Source organism: Idiotropiscis lumnitzeri, chromosome 1, assembly GCF_059441095.1.
Source record: "Idiotropiscis lumnitzeri isolate Australia: NSW breed Sydney's pygmy pipehorse chromosome 1, RoL_Ilum_1.0, whole genome shotgun sequence".
In the NCBI taxonomy this organism is placed as follows: Eukaryota; Metazoa; Chordata; class Actinopteri; order Syngnathiformes; family Syngnathidae; genus Idiotropiscis; species Idiotropiscis lumnitzeri.
In genome coordinates, this window is record NC_142391.1 from 9,353,658 (window position 1) to 9,365,706 (window position 12,049).

Genomic DNA, 12,049 nt, shown 5'->3' on the forward strand with positions numbered 1-12,049 from the left:
TTTTATGATTGCACGGGAATCATTTTTCTTGATTTTTTTTCTTATTCTTAGTGGGAATTCAGCTGGAGGGGTTTGGAAAGTTTCTAACTTTGCAACACCGACTGACTGTCCTAAACGAAGCAATGCACGTCAGCGAGAATGTGCTTTAAGCTCTGGCAGCCGCTTTAGCAATAACCCTTATTGCTCAGTCGTAGCTCCAGATAGGGCGAGATTTAATGATCTCAATCCATGTCTGGCCATTAAGACAGACAACCCTCTTGCGGTGTTGAAAGTAGATTAAATGCAGGTGAAAAGCATGTTAATTTGTCTTCATGATCAAAACAAGCTAAATCGTCAGCCCTTTCCCTATTTGACAAACTGTGGCTGAAAACTGAAAGCTGTTTAAATATCACCAAGTTCTAATTCTGTTCTACTATTAAGAATGCATGCAAGATAGGAGTGATGCATTATTAACCAACTTGGGAATGAACTTCTGTGTGTGTGTAACATTGCAAGAGATAATTAAATATGGATAGCGGAGGAAAGACTTGAGTTGCATCTGCAGACAAATATTAAAGCGAGGAGGTGGGGGGGGATCGGGGTAACATGCAGCAGTCATATAATTGTCCGCCTCAACACCAAAGAATGCCTTGCATATTGTAGATAAGAAAAACCAAACTGTATCCCTCTGTTTCCAGTCTCCATACTTCTGGCCTTCAAACTGCTGGGAGCCTGAGAACACAGACTATGGTGAGTCACATATGTCGTGTGCACCTCAAAATACTGTTCCCTATAATAATTGCGAGGCCCACTATTCGTGTATAACAATGTGATGTTAGACTGGGAATTGCTGTTCTATTTAATCCCAGAGTTGTGTGACTGCTTGAGATTTACGGCTTAAATTCTTCCGCACTAAACAACTGAGCATGCCTTTAAGGGCCTTCCCATACTTTACGTACTAGTTCTGTCATGCTGGGGGAAAAAAAAAAACATTACCCCAACTGTCCTCAAGTTAGCCTGCATTGAGTTGTCCAAAAAGTCTTGATGTAGTGATGAATTACGGCTAGGGTGGCCCAAGCCTTGTACATCTCGTGTATGTCAAGATCAGAATCATCTTTATTGGTCATGTTAAAACGCAAGGAATTTAGAATTGAAGTGGAAAAATAATACTCTGTGATATTGTGCTTTTATACAAATCTAAAGTATTGACATCATTAAATAGATTTTTTTATTGGGGGGGGTGGCTCACACTTTATATTAACTGAGTGATCATTATACTGCTCCTTCTGGTGTGCACATCTTGGCCACCTGGGGGCACTATAACACAGATGGGTATACTGTTATTGAGTACAAGATCCTCTCAGTTTACCAGTTCTGCACTAGTTTTTTTATGCCGAGGATAAAGAATCTGGCTGAGTACTGTTATATTTTGTCTCTCATGTTGCTGCGCCATTTGTATGCACCGTAACATGGATGCATTTTGCTAAGTCGTTTTGACGTATTTTTATTTTTTTCTTGCTTGAAATCCTTTTCTTGAATTGTGCATCATTCATAGTGTTTGCATCTGAGCATTAAAATATATTCATGTATTGTTCTGTACATTGGTTTAATGGGTAAAAAAAACACATCTGCACATATGTTCTGTTCCAATTAAAAATGGCATATTTATCATGCATATGGTTCAGAAGTGTGCCTCTGCGGGGGAATTTGAAGCAAATCGTTTGAATTTTGTCACTTGAAGAACTGCAGACATGATGCAGTGCCCTTTGGGTGCAACTGGAGAAAACCGCCATTTTTTCGTCTGCACCGCATTGTTTTGTAGAACCCGATCTAGTTTTGCAGTCTCAAACTAACTCATGTGGCCTTTTCATGCTCCGCTGCTGTGTGGCCCTGCAGCCATCTACCTGTGTAAGCGCACCATGCAGAACAAAGCCAGGCTGGAGCTTGCTGACTATGAGTCTGTAAGTATTTGCACTTCCCCGATATGTCTTAAAAGCACTTCCCAGAAATTGCCCTTATTAAATTACAAGCTTTTATGTCGTCGCGCAAATGCATTTTGTATATTTTTAGGAGCAACAAGTACGGTTATTTACTGGAAAAAAAAAAAAAATTAGCAGCCAGCTCACTGAGCTCTCATTATCATACAACAGCACTCCAGTGTGCGGTAATATTCCCCATGATTCTGCGAGTATTGTCCAGCATACTTCCCCTCTCTCATATCCAGGTCACTTTATGGCTGCGGGCCTCATTAGGCTCACTGTTTAACACCCGCTTGAGAAGTGTTTCCTCTTTGTATTGGTCATGTGCTGCTTTGATGACAGAAGCTCGCTCGGTACTTTTATTAAATACAGCCGAATACAATAGGTGTGTGCGAACACATTGCAACCAGATCATGCCATTATTAGCATGATATTCCAGTCCAATGTTTCCCAAACTTTATTGCTTTCGGGATATCTCAACGCATTCCACCAACAAAAAAAAAAAATGCTGCCGTTGCATAATGTTAACAACGCTCTGTGGCGAAGCAAAACATCTGGTCAACAATAATCAGAAATCTACATCGTAGAGGGTAAAAAAATAATCGATTGTTGGATGTGAATAGCAGCTCGCCCTGATAGTGGTTGGATAATTATGGCGAATCTCAATGTTGTTAATCTTAAAATATACGTACAAGCAGTTGAATGTGAAACTTCATCTTTGTTGCCAAAAGGTTGTCCGCGATTGTATGGACAATTTTGTGCTGACCAGATCGTTATTCATCATTCTTGTTGAGTGCTGCATCTACACACCAACATCACAAATCGTTTGCGTTAAATCACGGAAAACGTTCGTTTTTCAGGACCACTCAGTCATTCAGAGTCCCGCAAACAGCAGTGAACGGACTCACAGTCAGGTGCCACGCATCGGACATGCAACCAAATAAAAAAAATAAATAAAAAATAAGTGTTGTTTACATTTTGGTCTCACAAACCACAACGACATGTCCCATATTTTTATTTGTCACCACACTGTGCGCGTCTTTTTGATTATAGATTTATGTTCTGAATACTAACAAACAGTGACGGACTCCTCCTGCATAGTCAAGTCCAAAAAATAAGAATTTAACCTCGAGTGCGCGGGTCACCAACCTTTTTCGAAACTTGGATGTACTTCTTCAAAGGGCTACCATTTTGTTAAAGCTCCTGAAATTAAAAAAAAAAATGTGGTCAAATCATCTCTGGATCTTAAAGTGGTTTGGGAAACATTGTTCTACTCCAAGCAAGGAAACCAATGCTTCAGTATTAAACCATTTATTAAAAATGATTGATTCCATCGTATTAAATGCATTTGCTGGATCAAATCTAGACGTCCCAGTAAATACTGTTAAGATGTGTACAAAATTCCAAAGGCCTTGGATTCTAACTGTTCCGTCATGTCGTGCAATTGGGTCCTGCAGGAGAACCTTGCCCGACTGCAAAGGGCTTTCGCCAGGAAGTGGGAGTTCATCTTCATGCAGGCTGAAGCACAAGTCAAGTGAGTCATGTGAGGCATCACGTGTGAATGCGGTTATATGACTGCAAAGTAAACCGCTGGTTACATTCATGTTTGGTTTCCTCACTTCAATGATGTTTCTTGACAACCCCTCTCTTTGCGGACCCATTAGAGTCATCAGCCACCCCCATGACCGAGTTTTTTTTTCCAACACTGCCCTCTGTTGTCAAGCATGTGCAAACACATTTATGTTCATTATCAAAAAGTACCCACTTTAAAAAAAAAATAATTTTAATAGATTTAGCCATTTGAATTGTTTTGTTGGTTCTTTGCAAACTCATTTTGTGTAAGCCTATATCACATCCGCCTTTTTCAAAATTGCATTATATAGTCGAATTTTCCCAGTGCTTTTCCCCGATGATGACTAAGAATCTGGCAAGTTCAATGAAGTTATTAATATTTTAGTTTTCATCCACTAACAGAACAATTGCATATTAATCTTGATTTATTGTACTTAAAAAAATGGCGCTGTGCTTGTGTAGAAAGTTGTGGCTGTTCGGGAAGTCTTGATGCTGCATAGCCCGATACAAGGCATCCTCTGTTTACAACTTGACCTATATGATGTTTGCACCACTTCCAAGACCTAGACATGTTACAATACAAATGTATACTCCTAATTATGGCTTTGCTGCTACAGTCTTTCTACTTGTATATGCAATCGGGATGTCTTGGGAGCAGAACTCCTTCGTCAACAGAAAAGGCTTATAACGATATTGGTAATGTCACACTATACTGTTTCTGTGACAAACTGAGAATGGACAGAGAGTTCCTGCAAAAAAAGAACATATGCAATGCAGTGGGGCCCTGACACTTTTTTTTATTTTTTTTTATTAAATAGCCCTGAATGCATTATCTTTTCCCTTTTAATCAGAATCGACAGAAAGAAGGACAAGGCAGACAGAAAGGTCCTTGATAGCCAAGAGCGGGCCTTCTGGGATGTTCATCGACCAGTGGTGAGTCACTCCCGGAAGTTATACTATTGAAACGGCATGAAATGAGAGAAAGAAAAAAAGAAAAATGTCTTCTTACATGCAGATTGCCAAACGTGTTTTTTTTCTTTCTTTGTATTATTGGTAAGGCTGTAACGCTAATCGCAATATTAAAATTGCCCCAATGTCTTCGTCATGTTACGATATTAAAAGCAGCACATAGATTAGATTTGCATGCTGTTGTTTTTGTATAGTATTGATGGTGTCTATAGTTGTGATGTAGTGGTGGTATAACGTCTAGCAAGTAGCAGCTTCACATTGAGCACGACGACAGTGCATTGTTGATCTAACGCAGAAGCGCTCCCACCCGTCTTCCACAGCCAGGCTGCGTCAACACCACCGAGATGGACATCCGCAAGTGTCGCCGAGAGAAGAACCCACACAGGGTGAAAAAGGTGACGAGAGCCCAAACGAATTGGATGAATTTTATTTATTTATTGCAATGGTGCATTCAAAGCAAATGTTCACATCCATAACCCCCTCAGTCAGTTTACGGGGTGGCAGATGACAGCCAGAGCCAGCCCAGTCCAGTCCACATCAGCTCTCCGCCAGCCAGAAAGCTCACCCAAGAGGATGTTGAGAAGGAGGTACAGTAATTGATGGTGCCCCGCAGGTCCTCATCACCCAGCATCCATTATAACGACCGCCGGGACTCAGAGTGATGACCTCTTACCTTTTATTTAAGCTTCTCATTACTGGATGTGTCCATCAGATCACCTTCCTAAACCTCCAGCTGGGCCGTCATTGCATGAAGTTTTCTAAAGTGGCCGACAGTCTCATGGGCTATACCGAGCAGTTCATGGAGTACGACCCGCTTGCGTCAGCCGTTGAGCCCTCCAACCCTTGGATCAGTGACGACACCGCCTTCTGGGACATGGAGGCAAGGTACAGTGGAGCTGGTGTGCCCTAAAATGGCTGCAGTCCCAAAAGTGTTGACCTGACCAGTCTATTTTAAACATTAATGCGATATAGTGAAGCTTGAGGTTGTCTAACCGTTCATCACATTTTTAGCAACCTGTCTTCCAATCGACCAATTTAGAGAGAACATGGGAGGCCCATTTGCCGCCATTGCCGGACTTTAAAGCCCTTTTAATTCACCACTCGCTCAGTATGAACGGGCACACCGCCCCCTGGTGGCCAGCCTGGAAGTGCTTATGTGTATATACGGCATAGCATCTTCCCAGGGAGTTAAAAACTTACTTTTTCATCCTGATTTAGACAAGAAGATCCTACCTCACCAAGATGCATCTTTGTCTGCAAAAGAAAGCCCGAGCTATTCTCGTTTTAAGAAGGTGGATTAAACAAACAGTGAAGGAATGGTGCATCCTCTACCAATGGCTTGACAAGTTTAATCTCGTTTATGAGCCACAGTTCCACTAAGATCACGTCGAGATATAGTTCAGGCTGAGCAGTATATTGAACATAAATTTCCGTGCGTCCCAAAGCTCGGGATGCTGAGTCACCGCATTTATTAAGGCCTCATGCCGTTACCTGGAAATAAGTCTGCCACAGATCACTCAATCAGCTCCTCTCCAATTAGAGCTGCTTATCTCCAAAAAAAAAAAAAAAGCCACATTCGAGTAGAACATTCTTCAATTCAAGGCACCTTGCCCTCATGGCACAAGTCGCTCCGTTCTGTAGTCTCCGCCCCTCACCACATACACAATGAATGGGGGTCACAAACTTCTTGAAAATGTTCTTTCAGGCTCTGATTAATAAACTAGTTTTTGGTCAGGCGGTTTGTCTGCCCTAAATAATTCCAATGACATTTTGTGACTGTTTTCAATAGTCATGACCCCACCCAGCCGAGAGTGAAGAAGTGGGGCTTTTCCTTGGAGGAAGCGCTTAAAGACCCAGCAGGAAGAGACCAGTTCCTGAAGTTCCTGGAATCCGAGTTCAGCTCTGAGAACTTGCGGTGAGATGCTCGTTGGGAGTTCTGGCATGATCTCAAGCAGAGGTCAACTTTGAAGGCCACGCTTATTGAGTGGCCTTTTTTTTTTTCTGGAGACAAAATGAAGACAGTGGACATGTCATAAATCCTTAAGTAAAAATATTTTGGGAAAATTGTTAATTGTGAGTTGTTGCTTTAGACCCAAGGTGGCAGAAAATTGCAAAAAAAAAAAAAAAAGTAAATTGTAATATATAATTTTTTCCTCATGTCTCAGGAGGACATGCATAATAGAAAGAAAGCAAAAGTAACTTTTTTCAGCATTCTCATTTTGATAAATCTGTTTTCACTCTCAAAATACAAAATTTTGCATTTGATCATTTATTATTTTTTTTGTTGATTCAAGTTAGGACATATGTTACCGTTTCAGGTTTTGGTTGGCGGTGCAGGATCTAAAGCGTCAGCCGCTGCAAGATGTTCCCGCTAGGGCGCAGGAGATCTGGCAGGAATTTCTAGCCGAGGGAGCGCCGAGCTCCATCAACTTGGACTCTCACAGCTACGAGCGCACCAGTCAGAATCTGAAAGATCCCGGGCGCTACAGCTTTGAGGATGCTCAGGTGATGGCTGTGCCATGTTTCTCATATTTAAACTCTCCTCCAAAATTGATCTATTACAAACCAAAACCGTATTATCTGGCATGATTTATCAATATATGCCACAAGGATGACATAAGACATTAAAGACTACCAAAAAGTTGAATGTCAGACAAACAATTACTGGGAACTGACTCTCAAAAAGAACCAGTTTAAATCTCCAGTTGCTGTTTATAAAAGTGGAAATTGAATAGCTGGAGAGGAACGACTTAATTGTCACGACTTAATGAGGCAACCGAGCCCACCAATGTCTCCATTGGGCCATCCTCTGTGGATGGATCCTGTTCACGGAGCGTTCAAGTGTGACACCTTTCAACACACCCTTCATCTGTCTCCCCCTCCCCCCCGCCCTTCTCTCGTTTCAGGAGCACATATTCACACTAATGAAAAGTGACAGCTATGCACGCTTTTTGCGATCCGGCATCTACCAAGACCTCCTGTTTGCCAGAAAGAAGGTGAGCTGTTGCTATTTATTTTTATTTTTATTTTTTATTTTTTTTTATTTTCCATTGACATCAGCATTGATTGCTTCATTTTCATATCTTTCTCAATTTAATTTTGCTAAATTAAATGAATAAAGTTGGCAGAAAAAAAGTGTTTTGAAATATGCACATTGCTCATATTATACTTTCATCTATTGTTTTTTAAATCCATATTTTTTATAAAACAGTGCTTAACAAAATTAGGATAACAATATAGCAACATTGTTTTTAAATTAGCTGACCTAAAGCAACATTTGTTTGTGTAATGGTTAATACACCAATGTGTAGAAGCAGTTGAACCAAAATAGAATTTTTAATGATTAAATGTTTTGGTTTTTTTGTATATAATTTTCATATTTACGGAAACTGAAAGCAGTAAATGAAATCTTATTTAATTTTAATTTTTTGAATTGATTTAATTAATTAATCTTAATTACTTGCATTCGAACAATTCTTTTATTGGTTGAATGTTGTGCTTGACTTTCTGTAACTGATTTTAAAAAGCAGGATTACGTTTTGAAATTTCTCATGTCAGGCGCTCACTAAAATTGACGGTCTGCAAAAAGTCGCAATTAATGATTCCTAATGAGCTCTTTCTTTTTTATCAAATTTTGTAATTGTTTTTCTCGTAACTGTAATTATTTCTCCATTTCATATATTGTCGTTGTTATAAAGGCAGATGTTGTCATGCATGTTTTTCTTGCTTTTAATGCTATTTCCTCTCTGTTATAGAACACTCGTGTAGTGTAATATGGATCTTTCTAGCAAATCACTACTTTTGCTCACGCCAGCCTTTCTGTCCCTTGCTGTTACAACGTTGCTCCCGCCGCTGGCCGCCACCCCATCCCTCCCCACCCAAACCTCCATGTTTGTGTCCTTGACCCCTCATTTTTGTGCGTCCTGACCATTTTTCTCCCTGACTAATAACATCACCGCCCATCTCATCGCCCCTCCCCCTCCTCCCTTATACTTGACCCAAACCATGCCCGTCCTATAGCAACAACCTGCAGACCCTGAACAAGGCCGCCGCACCTCCTTGGAGAAGTTCACTCGCAGTGTGGTAAGGATCAGCATGTTCACTCGCTTGGTGCAAAATGGCTGCCGCACCACTTTCAACATTTTTACACTGGCCACCTGCATTTATGCTCCGTCTTAATGCTGGCTTATCACAACCTGATTTCCGCAAGGTTAGGTCCTTGTTAGGAAAAAGTGTTGAAACTTTGAACAGTTGGACATTCCAAAGTTGAGGTCAAATTAAATTATTTCATCCAGCTGCCAAATATCCCGATATTTTTTTTTGTTCTGCGTTTATTTTTTATGCTAACTGTTAGCATTATTTGAGATGATGAATAGAGCTTCTATTCCGGATCCTTCAAATACGCATGGATGCATTTGACTCTTCTCTTGACTGGACTTTCCAGAGCAAATCATTGACGGGCAAACGTCTATCTGGCCTGATGCAATCATCTTGACGCACTGTGTTTGTGGGGGGGCACTTTGAACCCACCAATGAGGGGCGACCACACGGAGTTGGGCTGCTCGTCGGCACTCCAACGCTGCCACTGGACTGCTCACGCGGCACTGGGCCTGTTGGGATAGACTTGAAGACCAGAACTTTTGACGGAAAGGGAGCGCTAACAGGAGGCGATGTTCAGCGCGACATGGCGACAAAGCCGCCTTACACGACGGGTTGTTTGTTGGATAAGCGGATACATTTATATTTTATATTGATGTATACTGTGTATGGCTGTCTTATTAAAAGCACATTTGGAAAATAAATGCTGAAAGTTGTTTCACAAATTTTTTTTTTTTTTTTACTTTGCCAAAATGGGTCCATTGATTTGCAGCAATAAAGACAACGCAAGAACCAAAATTTCCTTTTATTTCGGACACATTGAGTGCATCAATGCAGTCACGAAAACACCCATTTACACTTTTGTGTTGAATCTGTCTATTCATCGCCATCCTTTCTTTGTATTCTTTCTGATCCGTCTGAAGATGGCGCCAAACTGTCAAACCTGGGTTGTTAGTGGAAGTGAGTCTTGGTCACGTGCGGCTCTTGGCATTTTATTTTTTAAATGAAAGTTAAAACCCTACTTCGAAACCTAAAACAAAATTGAAACCCTAAATTTGAACCCTGATCGAAACTAACCCTAGTTTGAAACCCTACTTCTAAACCCTAAACCAGGCATCACCAAATGGCGGTCCGCATCCGGACCGCGGGATGATTCGGACCGGACCCATGGCCAATCTATGATTTTTTTTTTCAGGGCGCATTCGCAAACGTTGGCGCTGCAATTCTAGTAAATACGGAAAAGGCGTCACTGATTTGAGCCAATCAAATCTTTTTTTTTACGATCCACTGCCAATTGCGCAGCAGACCGGAAGAGCGTGCTGCTGACAGTATGCCTTGCTAAAAAGTTAGCGAGGTCGATGCGTCTTGTTTTAAATGAATGGACGGAGAAATTTAGTTTCGTTCTGGCTGCAGCCAATTCAAAACCAGTGTGCATCATATGCTCCGAGCCCGTCGCAACATTGCGAAGCGCCACTACGAAATAAAGCACCGCCCTTTTGTGCATGGTTATCCGCTGACGCAAAAACATCGAACTTCAAGTGCAGTACCACAGAGTTTTACATTTTCGTCTACATCCCAGCGGCATGCAAACAAATATTCAGTAAAAGTATCATGGATTTTGGGGAAACGTTCAAGTGATGGGGAAGTTGTGAAGGAGTGCTTAAATGTGGTTGCACAAACATTATTTAAAGCAAAACACAAAGCCCAGATGTGTGAAATAATCTACCAAATCCCAATGGCCCTGACTCTGTTTCCAACCCAGATTTAAGTCACTGGCAGGGCAGTCACAAACTCATTTTTCTCATTAAGAGAAATTAAAAAAATATTCAAAAGAAAAAGTGGCGTCAAAGCTCATTTTGAATTAGTTTTTCATGAGGACAGCCATTTTTATTGATTGTGTACTGAACATGTTGACCTGGTTTACTTGGATAATTAGGCTTTCCGTTTTTTATAACTGATAACTCTTTGATTTAAAAAAAAAAAAAAGGTAAAAGATGTTAACTCAATGCTTTTGCTGTTTTTTTCTGGAAGTGGCACCCTTAAATTCCTGGAACCACATTTTCTTGAATGTGAAATAAACGCCTTATATTTGTTTGACTGGCAAAGGTGTTTAATGGAAACATTGCTAAATATTTAGTATATAAGTGTGTTCTGTTGAAAATGACTAAATATTGAAACGACATAAAAATGTGAACATAGGCTAGACATTTCGGGAAGTTGGACTTTGGTTCGGACCTTTTAATTGGAAGAAATTTTCGTCGTGGACCTCTGTGACTTTTAATTGAATACCTCTGGTCTAATGGTTAAAGACACTGCTTGGTGTACTGGCGACCCTGGTTCGAATCTTGCATTATTGGTGTTTTTATAGACCTCCTAACCAAACCACTGACCCTAACCCTAAAAATCTAAACGAACAATGACCTTAAATATAAACCCTATTTCTAAATCCTTGTGTGTTGCCCAACTGTGATGGTCAAATGGTTAATGACTCTGCTTGGTGTACAGGCGACCCTGGTTCGAATCTTACACTATTGGTGTTTTTATAGACCTCCTAACCAAACCCCTAACCCTAACTCTTACCCTTACCCTTACTCTACCCCTAACCCTATCCCTACACCTAACCCTACCCTAGCCCTAACACTAACCCTAAGCCTAACCCTACCCCAACCCCTAACCCTAACCCTAACCAAACCCCTAACCCTAAACCCTAACCCTAACCCAACCCTAACCCTAACCCAACCCTAACCCTAACCCTAGCCCTACCCCTACCCCTACCCTTAACCCTACCCCTAACCTTAACCCTAACCCTAACCCTACCCCTAACCCTACCCCTAACCGTAACCCTAAACCCTAAACCCTAACCCTAACCCTAATTTCCCTAACCCTAACCCCTAACCCCTAACCCAACCCTAACCCTAACCCAACCCTAACCCTAACCCTAACCCTAACCCTAGCCCTAACCCTAACCCTAACCCAACCCTAGCCCTAACCCTAACCCAACCCAATCCTAACCCCAACCCAACCCCTAACCCCTAACCCTAACCCCTTACCCTAACCCTAACCCTAACCATAAAAACGTAAACTACCAATGACCTTAAATATAAACCCTATTTAAGAATCCTATTGTGTAGACCAGCTGTGTTGGTCTAATGGTTAATGACTCTGCTTGGTGTACAGGCGACCCTGGTTCGAATCTTACACTATTGGTGTTTTTATAGACCTCCTAACCAAACCCCTAACCCTAACTCTTACCCTTACCCTTACTCTACCCCTAACCCTATCCCTACACCTAACCCTACCCTAGCCCTAACACTAACCCTAAGCCTAACCCTACCCCAACCCCTAACCCTAACCCTAACCAAACCCCTAACCCTAAACCCTAACCCTAACCCAACCCTAACCCTAACCCAACCCTAACCCTAACCCTAGCCCTACCCCTACCCCTACCCTTA

General features: G+C 41.4%; 1 protein-coding gene across 5 annotated transcripts in view; it reads left to right on the plus strand.

Annotated features, from left to right (window-relative positions):
* The window catches only part of LOC148343097 (regulator of G protein signaling 6-like), a 40,798-nt gene extending 31,497 nt beyond the window's left edge, over positions 1–9,301 (plus strand). For 2 of the 5 annotated variants that reach the window (XM_088315343.1, XM_088315336.1), the window contains exons 6-16: positions 678–729; positions 1,876–1,940; positions 3,416–3,492; positions 4,382–4,463; positions 4,820–4,894; positions 4,985–5,086; positions 5,212–5,384; positions 6,289–6,414; positions 6,818–7,004; positions 7,406–7,495; positions 8,520–9,301. In XM_088315343.1, coding sequence (XP_088171469.1) covers positions 678–729; positions 1,876–1,940; positions 3,416–3,492; positions 4,382–4,463; positions 4,820–4,894; positions 4,985–5,086; positions 5,212–5,384; positions 6,289–6,414; positions 6,818–7,004; positions 7,406–7,495; positions 8,520–8,678 — 1,188 coding nt within the window. In that variant the 3' untranslated portion in view covers positions 8,679–9,301. Of the gene's footprint in view, positions 1–677; positions 730–1,875; positions 1,941–3,415; positions 3,493–4,381; positions 4,464–4,819; positions 4,895–4,984; positions 5,087–5,211; positions 5,385–6,288; positions 6,415–6,817; positions 7,005–7,405; positions 7,496–8,254 lie in introns of all 5 variants that reach the window. The other 3 variants (XR_015846507.1, XM_088315351.1, XM_088315359.1) reach the window with 3 other exon arrangements.
* Positions 9,302–12,049: the final 2,748 nt, after the last annotated feature.